We start from the raw sequence: 27,815 nt of genomic DNA, 5'->3' as shown, positions 1-27,815 counted from the left end.
TTCTTCTCCAGCCCCAGTTCTGGACCTCTTCCAAGCATTCTGATCAGAGACAGAGATGAACGCACTCAAAGCTGGAGTCACAGGAATCAGGGATAATCCAGCCTTATTGTCAGGATGCATCGTAGAGTCTTTAAATGTGTTCTAAGAGACTCCATAGCTTTGAAGCCAAAATTGGAGGACTTACTTGGGTTAAACTAAAAGCACAATTTTCTACTTTCTTGTCAAACAACTTTACTTGAGGCAATAACTGAAGTATAATTTAATTCAACAGGAAATATCACACTTGGAGGGAAAACAGAAAAAAAAAAAAAAAAACCTCCTTCAATGAAAGCCAAACATTCTTTCCAAGGCACAGCACTGACATTTCCAGATTGACAGCAGGAGTTTGTTTCCATAAAACAAAATCTTGAGCCCAAAGTCTGCCTTTTGAAATGGTTTTCCACCTCATCTCCATTTCTCCAGGCTCAGGGAACGATGCTCGTGGCTTTCCTCAGGGCCAGGTAGCCCGTGACCACGTCGGACGGCAGCCGTCGAATGTAAGAGAACTCTTCAATGGTGCTGAAGCGCAGCTTGCTCTGCGGGTCCGTGTAGTTGGCCTAGGTGAGAAAACAGACAGAGAGAAGGGCAGAAAAGGTGCTGTTGGCAGTGAGATTCAAGTTCAAGTTAAAAACTAGTTTTCTGGTTTTTACTCAAAGTGCCATCAATGTATCTTCATCATGTCTGACTCTGTCACCAAGAACGCCAAATCGCTCACTGTGGGAAAGACACATTAATCTTCCCAGACTTGAGAGATGCTTCAGGGTACAGACAGGAAGGAAGGGGAATAACCACAGCAGACACTGGGGGACTCTTCTGCTTGGCGCCTCAGGGTGGCAAGCAACAGGTCCAGACTGCACCCGCCCCCACTCCACCTACTCCAAGGGCGCTCCTCTCCTGCTGCCCCCCTGCCCCAGGCCTCTCCCAAGGCTCCCCGAAGGGCTCCCCTGCAGGGCTGGGATGGCCACCCAACCCCCTTCCACTGGGAGGGACTGCCATCTTCACCCACAGCCAGGGGCATCTTCACAACCTGCAATTCTGATCATGTCTTTTCTCATGAAATCTCTCAACAGCTCTTCCCTCTGCTCTCAGGACAAAGGCCCAAGTCCACAGCAAGGCTCCTCAGGCACTGCCTGGGACGCCCCCCTTCCCGAGCCTCTTCCTCAGCCACGTGTCCCACACTCTCTGGTTCCAGCTACCCTGGCTCTGAGACCTTCCTTCCTGTCCTGTCCATTTGCCCTTTCCTTGCTCAGCAATCACCTTCAGGGCTCAGCCCCCAAAGTCATATCATCTGGGAAGCCTTGCCTGCCCCTGTAGGTGGGTCAGGACCTCACCCTGGTGTTCATCTCAGCACTTCTGTCTCCGGTGGAATGCTTATCTCTGTTGCTTTTACATTTATTATCTGCGTGACTCTGACTGAAGTCTAGGCTATGAGGCTCCACGAGGCAAGAACCCCGTGGTTTGCTTATCACCGGATCCTAGCTGCACTGTCTCCCGGCACGATGCAGAGCACACAGTGGGCCTACGGTGAGTGCTCGTCCCATGAATGAGGGCTGAGTGGGTGAACGAACAAACAAATGATCGGGACAAGTATGGAAAAGGGACGTTGTTTCCGCTGACATATCAAACTTCTCTTTTGGTCTGTTCTCCCCATATGCAAAGTGGAGAAAATACTCACTTACTGTCTACCTCAGGGCACACGGCTCCTACAGACTTTGAAACAGAAAACACGAAGGTGAGTCATTTGAAGTTCCTTTAAGAAATTAGAAAAGATGCCACTAACGTCTAGACAGATAACAGCCAATTACTCAAGTGTGGATTGTCTGTGCCAGCGCTGGTTGACTGTGTGGACCCAGACGCCCAGCGATGCTATGATTTCAGGAGGGAGGGAGGCTGGGTGAAGAGGCAACAAGCTGAAGAGAACTGAGTCATGGGTTTCTCAATGTCTAAAAAGTCTCAGTTCCACCACGGGGAGCTTCCTAAGGTGTTTAAAGTCTGCATATCAGGAAACTGAGATTATTCCTAAAAAGCTAAGATTAATTAAAGCTCTATGCAAAACAAACCTTTGATCCTTTGGCTTAATCTAGCGACTGCTTCTCTCTACCACATTTCCTTCAGTGACGCTTCCTTTGTGTAAAGGAAGGCTTAACTAGAAAAACAGCAGCGGGTCCCTTCAGAGGGACCACGAGGCAGTGAGATGCACTGACTGGCAGGGAAGGCTGCCCCGCAGTTCCCAGCAGAGGTGCCGGTGAGTGCATCTGGCTTTGATCATCTGGCCTTCGCGGATGAACCAGCCCTGGCCTGCCTCCATCTCTGCGGCTGCCTTACTCCCACCACCAAACTATGCCGAGCCGGCCCGCCCAAGTTCAGGCCTCACTGCCAGGAAGGCTGCTGAACCGCTACTGTGGGACTCAGGGTACTGCTGCACCAACAGGAAGGTTGATGTAAACTTGCACAGACCGGACCTGACCGAGTGTTCTGAACAGAGGGAAGGAGTCCGGTGACCCCTCAGGGATGAACAAGCAGGGAGCTGGACTCCTGTGGTCTGTCCTCCTCTGGACTCCGTCCCTCCAGCCTGAATGAAGCCAAGGCCCCCTTCCCGGAGGGCAGGCAGCAAGCGGCTTTAACGCCTCCCTTGTTGCAGGGAGCCGGGCAGCAAACGCTGGCCCCCACCTCCCCCAGGGCCAAAGCACTTTCCACAGCCTTGTAACCAGGGCTCAACACAGGTGTGACCCTGTGGGCCTTCCAGCCAGGCCCCCACACAAGGAAACAGCCCCTCACTGGTACAGACGGGTCAGTGTAAACACAAGCCCGGCTTTATTTTTTAATTACGTAAGTTTAATTTATACAAGTAGCAGGTGAACATATTCTCCTCTTAAAAAAAACATAGAAAAACATTGCAAATAAGACTAAAGTCTCCTTTTACATCTCTAACTGCCTGCCAAGCAGGAGACTGGGTTCGATCTCTGAATTGGGAAGATCACCAAAGAAATGGCAACAAGAACTCCAGTGTTCTTGCCTGGGCAACCCCATCAACAGAGGAGCCTGGGGGGCTATAGTCCATGGAGTCAAAAAGAGTTGGACATGACTTAGTGGCCAAACAGCAACAAGAAGTCCTTTATCTTCCCCTGTGGAAACCACTGCTAGGTGGGCACCTTTCCAGACTTTATATATATATATACTCTTACACACACACACACACACACACACACGCCAGAGAAGTGCCCAGTGACTGGGTATTGACGCCTCAGGGCAGCAGGCCACAGGTCCAGACTGCACCCACCCCCACTCCACCTACTCCAAGGGCGCTTACTTACTTAGGTAGTACTGTGCACTTACACTGCTTTGTACCACATCTTAAAAGCTTATCCATGTTTTTACCTATATATCAACCTCACAGAACAGGATGAACCCCTGACCCCAATCCTACAGTGAATGCGTGCTCAGTCACTTCAGTCGTGTCCAAGTGTTTGTGACCCTATGGACTGTAGCCCACCAGACTCCTCTGTCTGTGGGATTCTCCAGGCAAGAAATACTGGAGTGGGTTGCCACGCCCTCCTCCAGGGAATTTTCCTGACCCAGAGGTTGAACCGAGACTCTTAAGTCTCCTGCATTGGCAGGTGGGTTCTTTAGCGCTAGCGCCACCTGGGAGGCCCCCTCACCCCTGACCCCGCCTGGGTGACCTTTATGTTGTTTCCAATGTTTTGCTTGCATGTTTTCTCGTAAGCATTTCTGCATGAAGCTCCTTGTACACACTATTTCTCCAGGGCACTGGCTGGAAGACAAGTTGTTACATTATAGGCCTCTACTTTTCTGTCTAGGTAGTGCCATTTGTTTTCCCAAGAATATGCGCCAATGTAACTCCCGTCTCAAAACAACCATATAGGAGGACTTCCATTTCTGTATGTTGGTGACAAGGCATAGAACCAAATGTCTTCATTTCTCCCCTATCCAATGGGTCTTGTTTCTAACTATCAGTGAAACCAAACATCTATTTATCAGTTTCAGTGAAACTGAACATCTGCATTTCCTCCTTGTAATTGTTTATTCATAATCTTTTAGCTGATTATTCTATGGGATTGCTCCCTTCTCCAGGGGATCTTCCTGACCCAGGGATTGAACCCGAAACTGCAGGCAGATTCTTTACCATCTAAGCCACCAGGGAAGCCCCTCAGTGATTTGGTAGGGTTCTTTGTATATTCAGAATGTCTTAATTCTTACATACAGTGAAGCAAAAGGTTATGTATAACATGACAAGTCCTTTGCCAATGGCATAAAGGGGCCTGGAACAATGCTTTTCAACATGAACAAAATGCCTCCTAACGTGTAAAAACCACTGCACTGGCAGATGAGCTGCCTAGTAACGGTGAGGACAAAGCTATGTTCTAAGGCACCACCCTCCAAGTCATAAACCATGGCTGCTACAAGCTCAGCACAAAATGGGACAGGGAGAAATTTCCACTTTGGGCCAGAACAGAATAACCTGTGCAAGACTGGCTCTCCTTCCATAAACAACTATTAAAATGGGTCAAATATACAAGGCAACTATTTTCTAGCAGGAGACAAGAGATAGCCTAAAACTACATTTCTCTCAAATGGAAGCTCCCCAGGGGAACTTTCGGAAGAGATACACGCCCATGAGCAGACGAAAGAAAGAGCCCACCACACACACAACCCACACACACCACTCCCTTCCCCTCCCCCCACACGCTTCTACTCTCCCTGTTTCTTAGGCTCATTATATTTAAGGTCTATGTTAACAAGTCTGAAGAGTATATGCTCCTCTCTGGAAGACAAGCTAAAAACATACAACTAACCCAGAGAGGAAAACTAATAAAAAAAAGTCTTTCCTAGTGTAAAACGTGTATCGTTAATTTAGTTTGTTACAGAAGTTGGAGTCATATATTTTCATAAAAAAGTAAAGAACTTAAATGAGGTATATGGGCTTCAAAAAATGAAGTGTCTCATTATTTCCACAGTTATGAGAGGAAGCCCACCTTCCAAATTTAATAATAATTAAAGAGCATGAAGAAGTTCTAGAAACTTCTATACTTCATCCACATTCTGAAAATAAGGAAACAAGATTCTTGCGGTACACTGAGGTTCATGGACTTGCCCAAGTCCCACTCATCGAACCACACTGCTGGTTTTCAAACTGTGTCCCCTAGAAGCACCACAGGGCTCCCTGCAGTGGGGAGTGGGCAGAAGGACCGAGGACCAGATCCACAGGGGGCCACAGTGAGCAGGTGGGCTCCAGGGGATTCTGTAAAAGCTTTCATTTGGAAAAGGGATTCTGATGCTTAAAAATAAATATGAAAATCACTATCTTTACTGTAGTGCCTCTTTAGAGAAGTTTAAATATTTTTTTTTAAGTCCAATCATCTCTAAGATGCAGGGAATTTTTTACACTTCAGCCAAAAAAAAAAAATGTTTCTTTCATGTTATCTCATACAGTTAACAAGGAGAGGAAAGGAAAGTAATACTCAGGTCTCCTGCTTTCTGGAGCAATGCCTGCTCCAGGCTGCCCACACAGATGCCCCTGGTTGCTGCTGCTACCTTTTAGTTGCTAAGTCATGTCCAACTCTTTGCAACCCCATGGACTGTAGCCCACCAGGCTCCTCTGTCCATGGGATTCTCCAGACAAGAATACTCAGAGTGGGGTTGCCATGTCCTTCTCTCAGGGATCTTCCTGACCCAGGGATCGAACCCGTGTCTCCTGCGTGGCAAGCAGATTCTTTACCACCGAGCCACCTGGGAAGTCCCCACTCTAGGTCGCTGCCACTCTTAAATAACTGCATAAACGCTTCTGTACAAACCCATCACCTGTTCCCAGCACACGGGCTCCAGGCAGGACCAGTGTCGCTATTCTGCTGCTAAGTCGCTTCAGTCGTGCCCGACTCTGTGCGACCCCATAGACGGCAGCCCACAAGGCTGTGCCGTCCCTGGGATTCTCCCAGCAAGAACACTGGAATGGGTTGCCATTTCCTTCCCCAGTGCATGAAAGGGAAAAGTGAAAGTGAAGTCGCTCAGTCGTGTCTGACTCTTAGCGACCCCATGGACTGTAGCCTACCAGGCTCCTCCATCCATGGGATGTTCCAGGCAAGAGTACTGGAGTGGGGCGCCATTGCCTTCTCCGTGTCGCTATTCAACACTGTCTAAATAGAGGGTACAGTGAAATCTCCTTTTCGGTTCAGTGTCATACGACATAGAGGTATGATGATACTCACAAGAAGACCTGAAACATCAGAATACTTCTTAGCTGGTTTAAAGGATGGAGGAGCATCAATACTGAAGTCTGGAAAAAAAAAAAGAAGATAACTAAACTGGCTTTAAAGCATTCAGGTCCCTTCCCCTTTTTCCCTAAAAATATTGCTTGATAATATTCCCAAACTTTTTACTTTGTGATTAACTGCTCAGAGAATTCTCTGGGGAAATAATACAGGATGCCATAGGCCAAGCACAGGCCTCAAGTACAGCTCTGCCTTGTCCTCGGGGAACCCCCACTCCAGCAGAACCACCAGAAAGCTCATCTGCCCACCAGCTGCTTTCACAGTCTCCGGCTACACGGGCTGACGGTGATGAGGTGTCAAACAACCCACTAATTGGATCTGAGCATCCGGACACCGGAATGTCCACACCCAGGCATCTGACTAGCTCATTTGTCATCAATCTGAGTCACCCCCATGAAAGACATGCCGTGCAGCAGGAGATGGAAGGAATTTTGAACTTGTACTTTCCACTAAAGTTGAGCAGAACATACAACAGACATTCGGAAATACTGTAGTATAAAGCGTTAACTCTGAAAAACACTGGCTCAGAGAGTAAAACAGAGCAGGCATTTAAGCTGGTGATGAGAAACCCTCCTAAAGCTTGGGCAACCTTTTACTTGCAAATACATTTTAAGAGTAGACTTTTGAATAAGCAGTTTGTCTAACAGCAACACCCATATCATCATATCTGGACTTGCTTCTCCAGATTGAAATGTTAACAGTGACACTAAAAACCACACATCCATGACAATACCAACACACACAGATTCAACACAGAGTATAAAGCTATGAGGAAATACACACATAATCTCCCTATATTGATACCATCGTAAAATTCCTAAGCTAGAAAGTGTTTCTCTATGAATGCAAACACAATAAGATAATGTGGGTTTGTTATAAGAAGTTTCCTAGTCTGAACATTATGAACACATAGGAGGGTCTAGACAGCTCACAGTTGGGATCATTCAGTTGCCATGGCAATGCCCTTTCAGAAGCCAGGATCTGTTTCAGGTTCTTCCAGGTTCTATTCTTCTTGCCAGCCACTGCACCACCATGGCCAGAATGCTCGAGGCGCAAGTGTGGATTAGAAGAAACAAAAATCAATGGAGACGATCATTTCAGAATCTGACATTTATGCTTATTCATAACTGTAATAAACCTTTCATTCAATCAAGTCAGTGTACCCTAAGGCTTTAAAAAAAGTATTACACCATATACCTTAATCTTACTCATAAAAAAACACAGCTTTTGGATTTTTAAAACACACGAGTTAGTCGCTGATGGAATAGAAATAAAGGGTTACTCTTTTAATATGCACATAGAAAATCATATCCTTTATTGGGTCTAACTTTATGGAATTCACTCATGAATTTCTCACAAATTTAAGATAAGTTTACTACAAAGTTAGATTTAAACACACGACTACATCTCTCAATTCCCTTCTGAGGGCCAGTCCCCGCCTTGTAAATTACTGGAGCTCCAGGAAAACCCAAGGAAGCCTCCTTCATGACACAGCAAGCCTTCTGGAAATATTTTTTCTTTTTTGTCTTGTGAAGATGACAAAATGAAATGGAAAGAACACAAAAGTTACAGGCACTATTAACGCTATATTTTCAAAGGTAATTAGTGAAAAATAAACTGTAATGGTATAATCAGAATCATGTAATTTATCCTACCCCTCAAGAACAGAAGGATGAGGTGTCTATATCTACTTGATAGCACAGGACCTTAGAAGTACCTAAAGAAACCAATGAGGAGCATTCCTCCTTTAGTTAATTACTGCACGCCTCATCTAAATCTCATGAAAAAAGGCAGGCAAGCAATCATCCTGGAAATGACACCCTAAAAACAGTATCATTGAATGAATTCCACAAAATCCTTGGGAACTGGGAGAGCCACAGGAAGGGCTCTCCTGCCCCTAGACCTCAAACCACAGTCCCCGGCAGAGCGTGTGGTGATGCAGACTGAAGGAGAAAGGCCACCAGCGCTGCCCGGGCTGCAGACCAACCGAGTGAGATCAGAGGCTGAGGCATGGTTGGTTGGTTTTTCATTTATAAAACACCTTAGATGCTTCTGGGCTTCCCTGGGGCTCAGAGTGTAGTGACGCTCCTGAGGGTGCAGGAGACCCGGGTTCAATCTCTGGGTTGGGAAGAAACCCTGGAGAAGGAAATGGCAACCCACTCTAGTATTCTCGCCTGGAGGATTCCACGGACAGAGGAGCCTGGTGGGCTACAATCCATGGGGTGGTAGAGTCGGACACGACTGATCAAGGAACACTTTCACTTTAAATGCTTACCACAAAGTTGGGATCCTTAAATGGCAAAGGTTTGGCAGCTTTCTCCATGGGTCCTGTGCTAAAATCGGAGGGCACCATCTTATTCTCACTCACACCGTCCATATTGATACCCTTAAAACAAAGTAAGAACAGTATGAGGTCAGTGTCCTTTAGCTGAGCTCCCTAACTCAGCTCTCAACAAGATGTAAGATGACAGCACCAGACATACAAGAGGAGACAGTGCGTCTAGAGCCCCAGTGGGTGGTCTGCATGGGGTGGGGTCGGGGGGAGAACCTGCCAGACTGGCAACCGCACCTGTCTGTGCAGAGGCCACAGTGCAGGCAGCTGTGACCCCAGCTGGCAGACCTCCCGGCTCCTCTGTGTGCCAAGCACAGGTGTCCTGCCACAACAAGGTGAAAACTGAGGCTCAGGTGGATAGGTTCAAGGCCCCACAGTGACTGCCTCTGGATTCAAATCCAGTTGGGGCCAATGCCAAAGCCCCACCATCCCTGTGACACCACGCGTGGCCCCTACTCCTCTGATCTTGTTAAATTGTGTCTTGAGACATTAAGACCGAAAAGATCCAGTCCCTTGAAGGGTCTCCAGTCGGAGAACCCAGGCCGGTGCTGGTACGCTTCAGGGCACGATAGAATTCGGGCATTCTGAGCAAGGAGAATAGACGGAGAGGAGGCAGGGGGCCTTGGGTCAGCTGCTGCGGCAGAGAGTGCCCTGACAAGCAGGCTCCCGGACTTCAAAACAAAAAGCCTTTTAAGCTAAGAATCAAGAAGAAAAAAAACAAGCCAAAGCAAAAATCACTCCTGATTTGTATTGCAATTTCCAATCTTCCCAGACTGCAATAAACTGTTTTTTAATGGATACATAATTTAAATACAATGAAATGCACAGATCTTAAGTGTAGGTTTCATGAGTTTTGCCAAATGTTTCCATTGGTGTAACCCAGGTCCCTGTGGAGACAGACTATTTCCATCTTTCTCAGAAAGTTCCCTCAGGCCCCCTCCTGGTCAGTATCTTCCACCCTCAGGGTCCATCGCTGTTCTGAATCCCACGTTACTTTGGCCTGTTCTAGAACTTTATGAGTAGAATCTGACAGCATGTGCTGCTTGCTGTGTTTGGCTTCTTTAGCCCAGCATAAAGTTTTTTGAGGTTTATCCATATCACAGCATGGACTGGTGGTTTGTTCCACAGAATTTGTATACCACTCTTAAGAGTAGTATTCCCCTGTATGGATGTACCACAGTGTGTTTAACCATTTTCTTGCTGATGAAATGTGGGTTGCTTTCGGCCTTCAGCTATTATAAATAAAGCTGCTGTCAACATTCTGTCGGAGAAGGCAATGGCACCCCACTCCAGTACTCTTGCCTGGAAAATCCCATGGATGGAGGAGCCTGGTAGGCTGCAGTCCATGGGGTCGCTAAGAGTCGGACATGACTTCACTTTCACTTCCACTTTTCCCTCTCATGCATTGGAGAAGGAAAGGGCAACCCACTCCAGTGTTCTTGCTTGGAGAATCCCAGGGACGGGGGAGCCTGGTGGGCTTCCATCTATGGGGTCGCACAGGGTCGGACACGACTGAAGTGACTTAGCAGCAACATTCTGTACAAGCCTCTGCATGGATGCATGTCTTTATTTCTCCTGGGTAAACACCCACATGTGGGATGGTCAGGTTACACAGTAAGTACGTGTTTAACTTTATAAGAAACTGACTCGTGCGTGCGTGTGTAGTCGCTCAGTCCTGTCCCATTCTTTGTGACCCTTTGGACTGTAACCTGCCAGCCTCCTCTGTCCACTGGATTTTTCAGGTGAGAATACTGGAGTCGGTTGTCATTTTCCTCCTCCAGGGGATCTTCCCAACCCAGGGATAAGAACTGCTACACCACTTTCCCAAATGGGCTGCCCTCTTTCACACTCCTAGCAGCAGTGTACGAGAGTTCTGGTTGTATGTGTAGATTCCACCCCTACCGGCCCCCCTAAAATGGCCTCCATGTGGGGGAAGGAGGGCAGGGGAGACGGGGTCCACTCACTCTGCTGCCATAGTCCCCTGAAGGGCTTCTCCTCAGACACTTCCCAGTCTCTTCTCCAGGGTCTCCCCTCCCTGGTCCCTCCCCCTAGCCCTGGCCTGTGCAACCTCTCCTCTGCTCACGACTCCTCTGCTATCCGGATGGCCCCTCCCCTCATTAACCCCCCATTCACGGCTTTTTCTAACTTTTCTCCCCTCCAAGATGTCCACTCTCTAAGAACTAAGATCCTTCCGATTCCTCATCCTTTCCTCACCATTTGTAGCCATCGTTCGCTCTCTTTCTTCTCCTTTCCACCCCTCCCTCCCGCGGTCCTTCCTTTATCTGGCCCTTCCTCAGCTCTGGGGTTCAGAGGAGGCCTAAGGCCCCCTGCGTTCTCTGCAGCACACTCAGCGACACACTGATAGACGTACGTTTGATGTCTGTCCCCTGCTGACAGCTGCCCAGGGCTTCCCACCACCCTTGGGATCAGGCGCAAATGCTGGCCTCTTCTCCAGCCTCCCCCTCCGCCTCCCTCCTGTGTTTTGTATTTTTCTGGTCCCCAAACCCATGGAGTCATTTTCTGTCAGCATAAACAGTCTTCAATGTTTTCCATTTTTTATTTATGCTTCATAAAAATTTCCATCGGGATTAGCTCATGTCAGTTTTAATTTTACATGAAAGACTAGATCTAGCATTTTGTATGTAACTAACTTCTATTAACCTTGTGATTTTTCCTTCATGGTCATAAAATTTCCGCAGGTATTAATATAAGTGTCTTGGGAGACCCAATTTGATGCAGATTTATTTTTTCCCATCATATTTAATCAGTAACCAACATTACCTCGTGTAGTTTTGGCCAGTTGTCAATGCTATTTTGTGTTGACTATTTGTAAGAGTAATATCATAAATTGGATACATGATTAACAGCTGTATTTAAGTCTTCCTTAGTCAATGAAGGGCTTCCCAGGTGGTGCTAGTGGTAAAGAATCTATCTGCCAACACAGGAGACGTAAGAGACCTGGGTTCAATTCCTGGATTGGGAAGATCCCCTGGAGTAGGAAATGGCAACCCACCCCAATATTCTTGCCTGAAGAATCCCATGGACAGAGGAGCCCGGTGGGCTACAGCCCATGGGGTTGCAAAGAGTCAGACATGACTGAAGCGACTCAGCATGCAAGTAGTCAGTGAAACAAACCAGCAGCTTTGTGAAACAGGCAGGGAACAACAGACCGGAACAAGGAGACACAGAGGAAAGAGGTGAATAGATGAGGAGAGGGGCAGATTTGAGAGTGAGAAGGCACAGGGGCCTAGACATCCAGCTTCACCATCTGGCCCAGTCTTCCGTGCCTGCGTCTAACCAAGCACCTAGCACAGAGAAGCACCAAATAATCACTGGCTGATTAACTGATTGGAGTTAAGGAACAAGACCACACAGCATAACTCTGCCAGCATCCGTTTTTGAGACATAAATGTTCAGGGGTTCATTGTAAGGAATCGCCTCTGGATGGGAAGCAGCGGCCAAACCCAAAGACACACAGGAAGGCTAATTCAGAAATGACTGGGTTTGGTTACCTGTGGGTGCAAGGGAACAGGGTGGAAGTACGAGAGGAGTAAACTTCTCCAAGTATAGCTGTCTGTAGTTTTCACCTTTTGAGCCATGTTACAGTTTCACATAGAAATAGACGGACAAATCCAACAAGCGTGGGGAAGCAGATAGAAAAAATGGAATGCAAACAAGAAACCAAATCAACCTGAGGTTTGAATGAATAACACAGACACACTAAAAGGGAGGAAGGGAGAAATAATGTTAGTGACATGAACACAGTATTCCGAACATATAACTCAAGGTTAGAGGCAAAAAGAACCATGAACAATTGGGAGGTTTGTTTCTCCCAAGAGTACAGGTCAATAGTTCCGAAACTACTTCTAAGTAGTTCTAAGATGAGGCAAATAAGGAATGAGGGACAGCTAGAATGAACCGCATGTTACTGGACTGAAATCACAGGTTGGCGATATGAATTCATGGGTTTAACATAGACACAGAAAGATAAACATGGAAATGGGGACTTTCCTGGTGGTCCAGTGGTTTAGAATCCACCTTCCAATGCAGGGGATGTGAGTTCGATCCCTGATCGGGGAACTAAGATCCCGCGTGCCAGAGTGACTAAGCCCACGTGCCACGGCTAGAGAGTCCGCGAGCTGCAGCTTCTGAAACCTGCGAGCTCTAGGGCCCGTGCTCCGCAATAAGAGAAGCCTGCGCACCACTGGAGAAAGTTCACATGCTGAAATGAAGACCCGGGGCAGCCAAAATTTTTTTAAAAATACTAATAATAAAAAGAAATGGATACAGAGGCATGGGGGACAGTCATACACACGCTCACACACATGACCCCTTACATTTCCTAATTTCTTCCATGGAGACGGCTAGAAACAATGAACATGTCAACCACAAATTGGTGCTTGCCAAGGGCATTTGCCATCTGCCTCTGCAGAGGATTGAATCCTGTGCTGCTGCGGCTGCACATGCCCTGAAGGGAGTTCAGGGTGGAGAACAGCAATGAGGCCTTCTGTGCTCCAGGAAGACTGGTGGACAGCTCCTTAGATACATCTTTTCAGGAACTGATTTCATGGTTCCAATCCTTGCACCTCCTCATATCTAGAAAAGCACTAAATCCCTTCATGGTGACATCAGCTCCTCTTAACTAGCGGAAAACCTTTTATAAGATAAGCATTTGATTGCATGGAACTCCTCTTCACCAAAATCTTATTTATTGACCTTTCCCCACTACCTCTCTGGAGCAGTTTCTCAGAGCTATTTGAAGTGCTGTCTCCTGGGCTGCGGTCCTCATTTTGCCCCAGATAAAACTTAACTCACAACTCTCACGTTGTGCATCTTCTTTTAGTCAACAAACAACAGGCACACCAGTGCTCAGATCCCGGTTTCCAAGTATTGTTCTCCAAGAACAAGCGATCTTTGAAGAAACGGCTGATTCCAGGACTGGGGCAAGAAAGTATATCATGAGTTTTTGGTGCCGGCAGGTAAGAAATCACTTGAATCAGTTTGCTAGGGCTGTGTAACAAAATATTAATACCACAGACTGGGTGGTTTAAATAAGAGCAATTACGTTTCTTAAGTTTCTAGAGACTATAAGTTCAAGATCAAGATGGCAGCAGGGCTGGGTTTTCCTGACACACATCTCTGATTTTTGGATGACTGTCTTCTAACTGTGCCCTCTTTCCTCTGTATACACGCCTCTCTTCTTATGAGGACACCAGTCAAGTTGGATTAGGGCTCCACCCTTATGACCTCATTTAATGTTAACTACTTCCCTAATGGCCCTATTTCCAAATACAGTAACTTTCTGAGGCATGCTGGGGGTTAGGATTTTAACAAAGGCATCTTGAATGAACACCGTTCAGTCCATTATGGCACTTGAAAAATGACAGAGGTAAAGTAAAAGACACGTGAGTCAGTTTGAAGAGGTTCCCACTAGCCAAACCTGGACAATTTGCTCAACATCATTAGTCATTAGGGAAATATAAATCAAAATCACAATATTACTCCATACCCACCAGGATGGCTCTACAATATTACTCCATACCCACCAGGATGGCTCTACTCAAAGGCATAATAACATGTGTTGGTGAGGATGTGGAGAAACTAGAACCCTCACACTGCTCGTGAGAATGTACAAAGGTGCAGTTACTTTGAAAAACAGTCTGGTGGGTACTCAAAAGTTAAACATAGAATTATCATATGACCTAATAATTCAAGTCCTAGGTACTTAGCTAAGAGAATTAAAAACAAATGTCTATGCAAAAACTCATACATAAATATTCATAGAAGCATTATTTATAATAGCCAAAAAGTATAAACAACCTAAATATCCATCAACCAATAAGCACATAAACAAAATGAGGTTCATCCATACAGTGGAATATTCTACAATTATAAGAAGGAACGAAGTAATGATACATGGTACAACATGGATAAACCCTGAGTATATTATGCTAACTGAAAGAAGCCAGACACAAAAGGCCACCTATTGTATGACTGCATTTAACTGAGGCACCTAGAGTAGTCAAATTCACAGAGATGGAGCGTAGGTCAGGGGTTGTCAGGAGCTGGCAGGACAGGGGACCGGGGAGTGGCTGCTAATGAGCAGGGCGTTGCTTTTGGGGGTCATGACACCAGCGAGGAGCAGGCCGGTGGGTGTGGACTGTCAGGACACAGGGCCTATAGGGCGGCCCATGTTAAGGGAGAGACAGAAAAACAACTCTAAGAACTACGCAGTGAGCAGCAGGTCAGACCAGAGAAGCCCAGCCAGCTGGGACCAACTCGAGAAAAACAGGTGGAATGTGAAAGAGGTTTCCTGGGGCCAGATTCACTTTAAGTTTCAACTTCACTGCGTTTTTCATAAAGAAAATACTGCTTACATAATGCTGTTTCCACCTGGGAGAAAATAAACAAATGGAACTGCTCAGAAGCAAAGAGGAGATACTAGAGGGCAATGAAGAACCAGACCCAGAGGGCTCTGCTGGTGATTCCAGAACCATCCACGGAACATGCCTGGCTCGCAGGGCACCGTCCTCAGCGGATGCGTCAGCTTTTTCTTCTGGACCAGAACTGCTGGAAGCCTGCGTGCCTCCCCTCTGTGTCGGCTCTTCTCTGACTCCTAGTGCGTGCATGTGTGCTAAACTGCTTCAGTCCTGCCCGACTCTGTGCGACCCCGTGGACTGTAGCCCGCCAGGCTCCTCTGTCCGTGGGATTCTCCAGGCAAGACTACTGGAGTGGGATGCCATACCCTCCTCCAGGGGTCTTCCCAACCCAAGGATCAAACCTGAGTCTCTCATATCTCCTGCAATGGCAGCGGGGTTCGTTACCTGGGAAGCCCCCGACTCCTAAGAGGGGAGGCTCAGAGGTGCTGGGTGCACAGTGAAATCCCGGGAGGGAACACAGAACATCCCTTTGATATGGGTTGTTTGCTCCCAGGTCCTGGGAGGCCCAGGAGGATGTGGCAGGAATGCCTCGCTGGTCTTGGGCTGCTGAGAAAAGGAGGTGCCTTGCAGCCAACGTGGGTCGGGAGGGCAGGGACCCCACCTGGGAGGCGGCCAGCGGCCAGAGGGAGGGAGGTGGTGGGAGGAGAGGGCAGGGGCCTCTGCACGGGCTGCTCCAGCAGCAGGAAGGGATTGATGATGCCGCGCTCCAGCACCAACTCTAGAACCACCGAGCCCTCCTGTTTGTCTGATCATCTTATCCTCACCGCTTCCCCGTCCACGGGCCAGATCTCCAGCAGCTGAGGAGGGGACAGGAAAGGCCACCATCCTGACACCAACTGGGCCACTGTCAACCCGGGGCCGCTTCCTGCCCCTGAAACAGCGACCGCTGGCTTCCCTCTCTGAGCAGGTGCAAAAGAAACATGGCTCTGGGCCCAGGGCTGGGTGCTCTGCCTTTTTTTCCCCTTTAAGTCCACCCTCTGTGGTACTCCACCCTTGGTCTTCCCTTACCCTGGGCTTCTGCCAAGCTGGATGCCTGGGTCTGTTAGTGACGAGATGAGAGGGAGAGACCTTCTGTCCAGGAGAGGATCGAGTCCATGAGGCAGGGCTGTGATGAATACGCTTCAAAATGATGGATAGTTTCCATATGACTAGACCACTGTTAACGCTAAGAGACTTTAGAACTGAACTGTTGAAGACATGACACCCTGCGAACAGGAAAGAAGTGACGCCTGGCCCTAAGGGGTGTCCACTCTTTGCAGCACAAAAAGAGCTAAAAAGACCCTGATGCTCAGAAAGACTGAGGGCAGGAGGAGAATGGGACGACAGAGGATGAGACGGTTGGATGGCATCACCAACTTGATGGACATGGGTTTGAGCAAGCTCTGGGAGTTGGTGATGGACACGGAAGCCAGGTGTGTTGTATAGCCCATGGAGTCGCAGAGTCGGACACGACTGAGCAACTGAACTGGACTGAAGTCCCAAGGAACAGAAACCCAGCCTGCCAACAAAGGAACACCTGATGGCTCCTAAGTGACTCCAGAATCAGCCAGGCCTGAGCTTGCCTGACTGGAGATCCCAATCACCCAGCTTCGTGTCTCCAGGGCAGCTCACAGGGTCCTGACTCAGACCAAAGGGTAACTGGGGCCTTCTCTCTGTGGTTACACAGAGAGAGACAAATGTCTTCTGTCTTAGCATGTAAGAACCCAATGCTCAGTTACATCTATCTAATATCAACCTACATTCAAACATCCGAGCCTAGTCTACAACTGCAGGGTTACTGTAGGGTTATTACTTGAAACAGCAAAAACATGAGATGCAATCTAACATACAATCAAGGCAATTAAGTAACAGCACTTAATTCCTTGTGAAGACTGTCAACATAGAGAAAGGGCCAGAAAACAATGCTAAGTTGAAAGCAGGGCCCACAATGTCATACACCAAATACGGTTTATGAAAACCTGTATCTACACGTAGAAAACACAAATTATCATAGTTGTGGAGGAAGAAGACTGGCTGGTGTTTTATGGCCACTTTAAAAATAGAAAAAAGGAAAACTAACAATATGAGTTTTTCAAAAGGTGGGGTAGAATGGTTACTTTTCTAAATGAATAGATCAAGTCAGTACAGTGTTCTCAAGCTGCCTCCAATGACAGAAGAGTCTACTGTCACCTGTACTCTGCACTAGCCTTCTAAAGAAGCAACTGTTGCCTCTCAACTTACATAGATGTTATGATAACTGCTTCACCATCATAAATCAGCCTATTAGGTAACCTATTACCTAATTAGGTAACCTATTAGTTTATAGGTCAATTAGGTTTCTCTGTAGATTTTATTAACCTGAATAGCCACTTGGAAAATATAAACCGCCTTGTATTCATAGAGAAGGACTTGCGGACGCAGAGGGAGGAGAGAGTGGGACGAATCGAGAGAGTACCATTGACATATATATAGACTACTATGGGGCTTCCCTGGTGGCTTGGTATTAAACTGCCCGCAATGCAAGAGACTTGGGTTGGATCCCTGGGTCAGAAAGATCCCCCTGGAGAAGGGAACGGCAATCCACTCCAGTATTCTTTCCTGGAGAATCCCATGGACAGAGGAGCCTGGCAGGCTACAGTCCATGGAGCCACAAAGAGTCAGACATGACTTGAGTGACTAACACACATACACACATAGACTACCATATGTAAAATAGATATCTAGTGGGAATTTACTGTACAACAAAGGGAGCTCAGCTCAGGTGCTCTGTGATGACATGGAGGGGTGAGATGGGGGAAGGAGTGGGAGGGAAGCTCAAGAGGGAGGAGATGTATGTATACTTACAGCTGATTAAAAAGCATGTTAAAAAGCAGAGACATTACTTTGCCAACAAAAGTCCGTCTAGTCAAAGCTATGATTTTTCCAGTAAGCGACTTAACAACAAATAGCTGATTCACACTGTTGTACAGCAGAAACTAAGGCGATATCGTAAAGCAATTCTCCTCCAATTTTAAAAAATGCCCTGTATTGATCTAATAAAATCTTCCACCACCCCCAAAGCATTTCTCTGCATCTGGGATATGGTTATATTAGAGATCTAATTACATCTTCTAAGATGGAGAGCAGTAAGAGAGGCAGTCAAGAAAAAGAATGTAGATTCTGGGTAGTCCATTTGTGTCGCAACACTGACTCTATCACTTGGCAGCTGTGTGACCACAAAAAAGTTACTTAACCTCTCTATGCTTCTGTCTTTTTATCTGTAGAATAACGATTCTCAGAGGGTTGTTCTGAGAATTAAATGAGATAGCACTTAGAAAGTACTTAGAAGGGTACTTGGTATACATAGTAAGTGCCCAATAAATGTTTCTATTATTATTTATCACAATTTCTTTCACTTTAGCACAGTGTATCTGTTTTTCAACCCAACTTAACACTAGTCATTTTCAAAGTATCAGGACCAGAATGGATGGGAGGTGGCACTTTCCAAATTATAATGTAAGTAATCAATAAATACATTAGTTACACTGAAAATCTAAATCCAAACAGAAGAATTATAGTTTTGTGACAGATGTACTACTTGGCAAACACAAACACTAATGATTTCTGTTGAACTAAAGATTCATCTTGATGAAATAATAAAACAAAATTGTTTTAGTACTCAAAGTATTTAATATCATTTTACATGGCTGACATAAATGAGACATCTATAAATGCTTTGCTCCAAATACTTTTAGATAAAAAAATATTCTCTTCAACCCCTGAGGATTTCCAAGCAGAAAGCCCTTTAAATTTCATCCATTCATTCAATTTTACTTCAGTAAAAGCATGCACCTTCCGGAAAAGTAAAACCCACCTTAAGAATCCATCAAGTTATTTTCACTAATTTCAAAAAGCACTCTAATGTCTATGTGAGTGTCCTTTGTAAATTTTTAAATCCCATGAAAGGTTAACAGACACTTTTTTTTGTAAGACACAAAATAGCTGAAATGACTGAAGTAGGGAAATTTAAGATACTGAAAGATCTGTAAAGTTCCTTTTAACTCAAGGACTATGATCATTCATATAGAAAAACACTCATTTTCCACTGATAACGCTTTGAGCATTCTGACACTCGTGCATAGCTCCGACCCTGGAAGGCCTTTCCTAGTCAAACCATCCACTCCTCAAAGGCCACCTCTAGTCCCTCTTCTCTCCACCTCTCCTCCTCTGGTGACCATCTCTGGCTCTGAGTCTTCATCTTCCTGTGTTCCACCACTGAGGCACCAAGACCATAACTGGCTTTGGGACATGGTTAGAAATGATGAGATTTTCCTGTTTCAGATATATGATAGAATTCAGAGGTGGCCCTTAAGATTCCAGGTCTCTGGTGTATACATACCTTGACCCCGTTTTTAGGCAAACGCTAACGTATGTACCACTGTGCAGGGATCTGTGATATATTGAAGGGAAATGCAACATATATCTTACATTTGAAATAAAATTAAGGTCTCAGGTCAGCTGATCTTAAAGGAGACTATCCTGGTGGGCTTGCCCTAATCACATACGCTCTTTAAAGCTGGGCTCAGAGTCAGAGACAAGAGAAGTCAGATACGTTTGGGGAGTGAGAGCGATTAGACACAAAAGAGATTCTCGACAGCTGGCTTCAAAGATGGAGGAGACCATGTGGCAAAGAACGTGGACGGGGACAAACTGACAGCCAGGAGACAGGGACTTCAGTCCTACCACTGCACAGAACTGAATTCTGCCAATGATCTGAATAAGGCTCAAAAAAGACTCTCCCTCAGAGCATCCACCCAACAAACCAGCCCAGGCGACACTCGGATTTCAGGGAACAGGGAACCAAACCTATCTCACTGTGCCTAGACTTCTGACCTACAGAACCAGGAACTGATAAACAGGTGTTATCTAAGCCACAGAGTTTGTGGTCATCTGTTACAATAGCAGAAGAAAACTACTACAATATATGTAGGTCATTCTCTCCTCCTGGAAGGATTTTGGGAGGGCAGAGACAAGCGATAATCCACTGAAATAACTTAAGCATACTGCTGGAGACAGAACAGATATAAATACTTGCTGACTGAACTCAACAGAAACACAACTGAAGGCTGAGGACAATTTAGGAAGATTCAAGGCAGCCCTCAGAGCAGCACTATGCTAACGCCTGCATTTGCTGTGCACCAGGGAACGAGGAGGAGAAGGCAATGGCAACCCTCTCCAGTACTCCTGCCTGGAAAATCCCATGGACGGAGGAGCCTGGCAGGCTGCAGTCCATGGGGCTGCTAAGAGTCAGACAAGACTGAAGCGACTTAGCAGCAGCAGCAGCAGGGAACAAGGATGCAATGCTATGTTGTTGTTGGTGGTGGTTTAGTTATGTCTGACTCTTTTCGACCCCATGGACTGTGGCCTGCCAGGCTCCTCTGTCCATGGGGATTGTCCAGGCAAGAATACCGGAGTGGGTTGCCATGCCCTCCGCCAGGGGATCTTCCCGACCCAGGGATTGAACCCGTCTCCAGCCTTGCAGGCAGATTCTTTACCACTGAGCCATTTGGGAAGCCCTAGTACAATGTTAGAACAGGGGGAAAATCTAAGACTTCTGGAGACAGAAGACAATTTTTTTTTTCCTTCGTGAGATGCTGAGGGTGGGAGTCAGGTAACTGGCTATACACCTCATTAGTTAAATGCCAGCGGGGAAGAGGTGAACAAAGAAGTCACTATTCCAGGGAATGCCCTTCTCTTTCCAGCCCGAGAGTGGGCTGAGGCTGCTGAGATGGGGGAGACCCACAGGAAGAACCTAGGCAGCCCCTCCCATTACTGACAGCTCTAAGACTAGCAAGGTTGTGATGTCCACCCAGTGGGGTTACTGGAAATCCCCCCATCCTGAAGGTGTTCATCCACTTTCTGAAGCTTGCTGTGGTGGTGGGAGTTGATGAGCAGTGCTACCTTGGGTCAAGACAATCATTCCTCTCAATAGGTACTGACTACATTCTTTGGTCTTGGCACAGCTGGATATCAAAATGCACTGAGCACATACTGGGAGAAAGTACTCACAATGCATATATCTAGCCAAGAACTCCATGCGTGCTAGTGCATGCATGCTAAGTCGCTTCAGTCGGGTCCGACTCTTTGCAACCCCTTGGATTGTAATCCACCAGGCTCCTCTGTCCATGGGATTCTCCAGGCAAGAACACTGGAGTGGATTGCCATTTCCTCTTCCAGCCAAGAATATATAAAGAACTCTTATACTTTAGTTCCCTGGTGGCTCAGTGGTAAAGAACCCGCTAGCCAATGCAGAAGGCTCAGTTTCGATCCCTGGGTCAGGAAGATCCCCTGGAGAAGGAAATGGGGAAACACTGTTTCACAGAGAAATCCAAACACATACAAAAGAATATGCTCTGTAAGAAAGGAAACAGTGTTAGTCATCCAGTAGTGTCCGACTCTGTGACCCATGGACTGCAGCTCACCAGGCTCCTCTGTCCACGGGATTCTCCAGGTAAGAATACTGGAGTGGCTTGCCATGCCCTCCTCCAGGGGATCTTCCCAACCCAGGGATCGAACCCAGGTCTCCTGCATTGCAGCCAGATTCTTCACTGTCTGAGCCACCAGGGAAGCCCTATGCTCTGTATGATTCCATTTATATTCTGCTCAAAAAGACAAAGTCAGTCTATGGCGGGAGAGGTCAGAGTAGCAATTACCTTCAGCTGGGAGGGAAGAGAGTACCAACTGGAAAGGTCACCAAGGAATATTCTGGGGCTCTTAGAAATGCTCTCTATCCTAATCTGGATGGTGGCCACATAGGTGGGTACATATGTAAAGTCACTGGTCTATACTTTTAAGATTTTGGCATTTCACTGTATGCAAATTATACATAAATATTTTAAAAGGAAAAAAGTGCACCATTAATTACCAATGGAGAAAGCCATAGACAGCTAATATAGCTAGACTATCCTTCTGGGTGAAGGATGCTACACCTTGTGTTGGAGAGCACAAAGTAACACACTCCATCTTTGCTCGCTCACGGCTTTAAATAAAATACGGGAGCCAAGAAAAACACTTATTTAACCAAACTACTCTTGTGCTGCAATCGTGGAGCCCGGATCGCCCAGATGCGGTGAAGTCGTGCCAGGCGCTGTGCTCAAGAGCTTTACGACCATGATCTCATTGAATCCTCATAACAACCCCATGAGGTAAGACCAAACCCAGTCTGGGGTAGGGAAACTAAAGGTCAAAAAAGCACTTTCCTGAGGATGAGGGAAACCATCCGTAGCAATACATCTTTATATTCCTCCACACGGTTCATTAGGGCGCTCTGCACCTCAGAGGCATCTGGTAAATGTCTGAAGACTGGACCAAGGTGAGACACACGCGAACTTCTGCTTAATTGAAACTCACATTAACAAGTCCGGAGCCTCGCTCCAAACGAGACTTCGACGGGAAGAGGTGGCCCTACGATTAAGGCAATAACAGCCTCCCCACCTCCCCTGTTCTCCTTCTGGACAATGCAACGCGGGTGGTTCTTTAATCAAACCCCACGTAGCCAAAGTAAGAGGGTGGGGAAAAAAGTTTCAGTTGTAACAGAGAGAGACCGCACCTACCAAAGAGGTGTGACCGTACGGCCCCGCCCACACGAAACGCCCAGCCTCGCTGAGCCCCACCCACTCGGGCCCGCGCATGCGCCCTCCCGCCCCCTGGGCCGGGCGGGGGAGGGGGGTGGGCTTCCGCGCACGCGCAGATTAGGCGACAGCGTACCTGCGCAAAGCCGGAGGCGGACACCTTTTTCTTCTTGCTGGCGCTGTAGCCCCCGGCGCTGCTGCCATTGTGGGAAGGACTGGCCGGCCTCTTCTTGCTGTTCCGGGCTATCCCCGGAGTGGACGTGGTGGCCACAATGGGAATCTGAGCCGCCATTCCCACCCTGAGCCTCGCTCCTCCCCCCCTCCCCACTCGGGTCCCGGTGCAGGCCCTGAAACTTCCGGCCCGCCGTTACTTCCGTCTCGATGGTTTGAAAACCCGGCCCGGACTCGGAAAGCGTGCGTTACTTCTCTCTGGGCCAGATCTAAAAGGCGGAGCTCGGAGCAGTCTGTTCCTTCCGGGTGGGACCGCGTCTGCCAGGGCCGAGTGCAGCTCCTCCCGCGCTCCGACGCCGGGCACGTGCTTGGACGTCCCCAGGGATGGAGGATTAGACCATCCCACGATCTGTTCAGATTAAGTGGATTTTTAAAAAGTTAATCATCACGTTGTCTCTTCTCAAGTCAGAAGATCGATCCCTTTTGTTGTCTGTAAGTATACAAGTAAGGGCATTGTCTGTGGACCAGTACTGCCAGGTTCCTGGCTCTCCCCTTAGTCGTAGCCTTGTTGCGCAGAAGTTTGTGTTTCATGGTGCCCAGATAAACTTGAAGGGTAGAGTGGCTCCTAACCTTGTAGGGGTCACCGGCCCCACTGAGCATCTGAGCTCCCCCTCAGCACTTCCTCCTGCAAGTGTACAAGCAAACATTAAAAAGTTCACAGATGGGCTAAAACCTGCTTATAAACTTAAGTGGAACACCCCCCCCTCCCCCTCAGTTACTAGCCATGTACTATCTTTATATTTCTTCAAAGTTTTGTGGCATAAGTTACCTGGTTTATAATTGGTAGGCTAATTTATTTGGCCTGTGCTGGAACATAAGCTGTATGAGGGGAAACCAGTTATGTTTTCCTCACTTTTCTTTCCCAGGTTCACAAGTACCTTGCAAGTCGTCGTTATAGTATACCCATTTTTGTAATGAAGTAAATAAAAAATGAATGAACTTGTAGTAACTGGTTGAAGCTGCTGTTTTCTGATACAGGAAAGGGGTATTTGTGAATCTGGATATTTGAAAGAAATAGGCTGCAGAATGACTTAAAGGTGAGAGAAAGAACAGTTAGGAAACTAGTAGTAATGTTACTAATGTCTTTTCTCCTTTAGAGAAAAGAATGGCTTACCAGTGTTGAAATGTTCTCTTCTGTGCTCCAATCTCCACCCCCTCTTCACCTAAATCTAGTCTTCCTTATGCCGTGTTTCAGTAACTAACACCTCCAACCAGCTAGTCACCTAAGCCAGAACCTAGGTGGTGATCCTGGCCTCCTGGGTCCACTCTCTTCTCATTCTGGGTAACGACCCCCTCACTTCTGTTCCTATCGTGGTGAATCCATTGACTCTCATCTGGATCCTTGCAACACACACACTCTTTTTTTTTGTTTTGTTTTAACTTTTTTTTTTTTAATTTAATTTTTTATTTTATATTGGATTTACACTGTTATGTCACACAGCCATATCTGTGACATATTTATGTCAGTTTGAACTTTTGTCTTTTCCGATACCACCCTGACTGCAGGCCACCCTTCATACTGGTTTCCAGAATGGTCTAACTAGATCACAGAGCTAATCACATCACCTGTGTTCTTCAGGGGCCTTCTACTTTGTCATATAAGGTTTTATGGAGGTGATGGAATTCCAGCTGAGCTATTTCAAATCCAAAAAGATGATGCTGTGAAAGTGCTGCACTCAATATAGCATCAAATTTGGAAAATTCAGCAGTGGCCACAGGACTGGAAAAGGTCACTTTTCATTCCAGTCCCAAAGAAGGGCAATGCTAAAGAATGTTCAAACTACCACACAACTGCATTCATTTCACATGCTAGCAAAGTAATGCTCAAAATTCTCCAAGCAAGGCTTCAATAGTACATTAACCGAGAACTCCCAGATGTTCAAGCTGGATTTAGAAAAGGCACAGGAACCACAGATCAAATTGCCACCATCCACTGGATCATAGAAAAAGCAAGAGAATTCCAGAAAAACATCTGCTTCATTGACTACACCAAAGTCTTTGACTGTGTGGATCACAGCAAAGTATAGAAAATTTTTAAAGAGATGGGACTACCAGACCACCTTACCTGCCCCAGAGAAACCTGTATGCGGGTCAAGAAGCAACAGTTAGAACCAGATATAGAACAATGGACTGGTTCCAAATTTGGAAAGGAGTATGTCAAGGCTGTATATTGTCACCCTGCTTATTTAACTTATATGCAGAGTACATCATGCAAAATACCGGGCTGGATGAAGCACAAGCAGGAATCAAGATTGCCAGGAGAAATATCAATAACCTCAGATATGCAGATGACACCACCCTTATGGCAGAAAGTGAAGAACTAAAGAAGCTCTTGATGAAAGTGAAAGAGGAAAGTGAAAAAGTTGGCTTAGCTCAACATTCAGAAAACTAAGATCATGGCATCAGGTCCCATCACTTCATGGCAAATAGGTGGGGAAACAATGGAAACAGTGACAAACTTTATTTTCTTGGGCTCCGAAGTCACTGCAGATGGTGACTGCAGCCATGAAATTAAAAGATGCTTACTCCTTGGAAGAAAAGTTATGACCAACCTAGACAGCATGTTAAAAAGCAGAGACATTACTTTGCCAACAAAGGTCCATCTAGTCAAAGCTGTGGTTTTTCCAGTAGTCATGTATGGATGTGAGAGTTGGACCATAAAGAAAGCTGAGCACCAAAGAATTGATGCTTTTGAACTGTGGTATTGGAGAAGACTCTTGAGAGTCCCTTGGACTGCAAGGAGATCCAGTCAATCTTGAAGGAAATCAGTCCTGAATATTCATTGGAGGGACTGATTTTGAAGCTGAAGCTCCAATTCTTTGGCCACCTGATGCAAAGAACCAGCTCATTGGAAAAGACCCTCATGCTGGGAAAGATTGAAGGCAGGAGGAGAAGAGGGTGACAGAGGACAAGATGATTGGGTGGCATCACTGACTCGATGACATGAGTTTGAGCAAGCTCTGGGAGTTGGTGATGGACAGGGGAGCCTGGCGTGCTGCAATCCATGGGGTTGGAAAGAGTTGGACACAACTGAACAACTGAACAACAACATACGGTTCTTAATAACTGGCTCTGCCCCCTTCTCTTGTTTCATACTGAACATTTAATTCTCTGTGCTCTGGCCTGGTCTAACTTTTGCCTAGAGTGTACATTCATTGTCATAATTCTTCATAGTTTCATTTCCACTATTTCCTAAGAATGCTGCAGTTCAGATTGCTACTTCCAGTGAAAAGCTCCCTGCCACCTGATGCCCCTTCGTTTTCCTCCCCCTGCCTTGTGCCCACCCTGTGCATGCCTCCCAAAGGGCATTGAGCACAGTGTGCTCTGCTGGGCACCTTCCCATAATCCCCATAATCATAAATGTTTACTGACTTCAAACACCTGTCCCCTGCTTCCAAGGAGTCAGACAAGTGTGTACGTTACCATCTGGCTTCCCAGCACAAAATTCAGTCCTGATTTTGTCTCATCCCTTTCTTCCTGAATTCCTTCCCTTGGGACTCTGAAACACCACCATCCTTTTTTTCCCCCTATTTTCTAACCACTGATTCTTTGACAGTTTTTTTCTTTTACCAAATGGGTTCTAATCACACTATATTTTTTTTCAGAATATAGGTTATGTAGACATGCTCCCTGGACTTCCCAGGTGGCCCAAGTGGTAATGAATTTGCCTGCTGGTGCAGAAGGCTCCCGAGACATGGGTTTGATCCTTGGGTTGGGAAGATCCCCTGGAGAAGGAAATAGCAACCTACTCAGGTATTCTTGCCTGAAGAATCCCATGGACAGAGGAGCCTGGCAGGCTGCAGTCCTTGGGGTCACAAAGAGTCAGACACAACTGAACACACATACACCACACTAGACATACTCCTCCTCCAAAGATAGGTTTTTAAAATTTCCCAGGTGATTCTAGAGATTAGTCAGGTTTGGAATCAGCTCTTCCTGCTCAGTCCTTACATATTAATAGTTCCTTACTGCTTGGTTAACGGAGAAGGCAATGGCACCCCACTCCAGTACTCTTGCCTGGAAAATCCCATGGATGGAGGAGCCTGGTAGGCTACAGTCCATGGGGTCGCTAAGAGTCGGACATGACTGAGCGACTTCACTTTCACTTTTCCCTTTCATGCACTGGAGAAGGAAATGGCAACCCACTCCAGTATTCTTGCCTGGAGAATCCCAGGGACGGTGGAGCCTGGTGGGCTGCCATCTATGGGGTCGCACAGAGTCGGACACGACTGAAGCGACTTAGCAGCAGCAGCAGCAGCTTGGTTAAAGGCCCTCTGCCCTCCACACTTTGTACTCTCCCCAGACATTTCACCAACTCACAGTGGGTCAGGTGCCATCTAAATGCAGATGACTTTCAGATTTACATCTCTTATCTGGGTCTTTCTCCAAAGATGCATATCCAGATATAAAATTCCCCACTTGGATATGAATTCAGATGCCTACAGTCATCTCGCAGTCAACATGGCAAAAACAGAATTTGTCTTAATCCCTGCTCCTCCAAAACACACTCCTCCCTACTGTTTCCTATCCCAATAAATGCCACCATTATCCACCAGTTGTTCAAACTGGAAACCTGGACATCATCTTGACTCCGCCCCTTCGGCCACCTCCGCACTGTAACCCCACTCCAGCCACCATCCTCTCTCTCTAGGACTCCCACGTTGCCTTTTATCTTTTGGATTCCTGTGGTCCCTCCAACCCAGTTCCCGCCTGCAATTCCACTTGACCTTTTGTACAGTAGAATGTGCATGTGTTATCATGCCCTCTGCTTGAAACCCTTTGGTGGCTTCCCCTGGTCCCTAGAGTGAAGTCCAGTGTCCACAGCATGGATTAACAGGCCTTCAGGGAGCTACCCCCTTCTCCAACCTTGCCTCTCACCAGCTCCCTACTCTCCAGT

General features: G+C 46.7%; 1 protein-coding gene and 2 long non-coding RNA genes across 5 annotated transcripts; 2 read left to right on the top strand and 1 right to left on the bottom strand.

Annotated features, from left to right (window-relative positions):
• Window positions 1-206: 206 nt before the first annotated feature.
• Window positions 207-23,013, bottom strand: INO80C (INO80 complex subunit C). Of its 3 annotated transcripts, none has more exons than XM_081562462.1 (5): window positions 22,824-23,013; window positions 8,602-8,712; window positions 7,259-7,370; window positions 6,264-6,331; window positions 207-596 (listed from the first exon to the last, which is right to left on the bottom strand). In XM_081562462.1, exons 1-5 carry the CDS (start codon window positions 22,977-22,979, stop codon window positions 465-467), a joined length of 579 nt encoding a protein of 192 aa, XP_081418588.1. In that variant the 5' UTR covers window positions 22,980-23,013; the 3' UTR covers window positions 207-464. The 3 variants fall into 3 exon arrangements, with proteins under 3 accessions (XP_081418588.1, XP_081418589.1, XP_081418590.1); XM_081562463.1 differs by lacking the exon at window positions 22,824-23,013 and adding an exon at window positions 22,670-22,720; XM_081562464.1 differs by lacking the exon at window positions 22,824-23,013 and adding an exon at window positions 8,896-9,638.
• Window positions 463-2,098, top strand: LOC145534606 (uncharacterized). The gene is made up of 2 exons (XR_014074794.1): window positions 463-1,563; window positions 1,699-2,098. It is a non-coding gene; the product is annotated as an uncharacterized LOC145534606 (long non-coding RNA).
• On the top strand, window positions 22,810-26,050 carry LOC145534601 (uncharacterized). Its single transcript, XR_014074788.1, has 2 exons — window positions 22,810-23,350; window positions 24,425-26,050. It is a non-coding gene; the product is annotated as an uncharacterized LOC145534601 (long non-coding RNA).
• The last annotated feature ends 1,765 nt before the right edge of the window (window positions 26,051-27,815 follow it).

The sequence above is a fragment of the Giraffa tippelskirchi genome, chromosome 14 (assembly GCF_054371585.1).
Source record: "Giraffa tippelskirchi isolate mGirTip1 chromosome 14, T2T-mGirTip1v1.2.pri, whole genome shotgun sequence".
NCBI lineage: Eukaryota > Metazoa > Chordata > Mammalia > Artiodactyla > Giraffidae > Giraffa > Giraffa tippelskirchi.
This window is presented reverse-complemented; position numbering and strand designations above follow the sequence as displayed.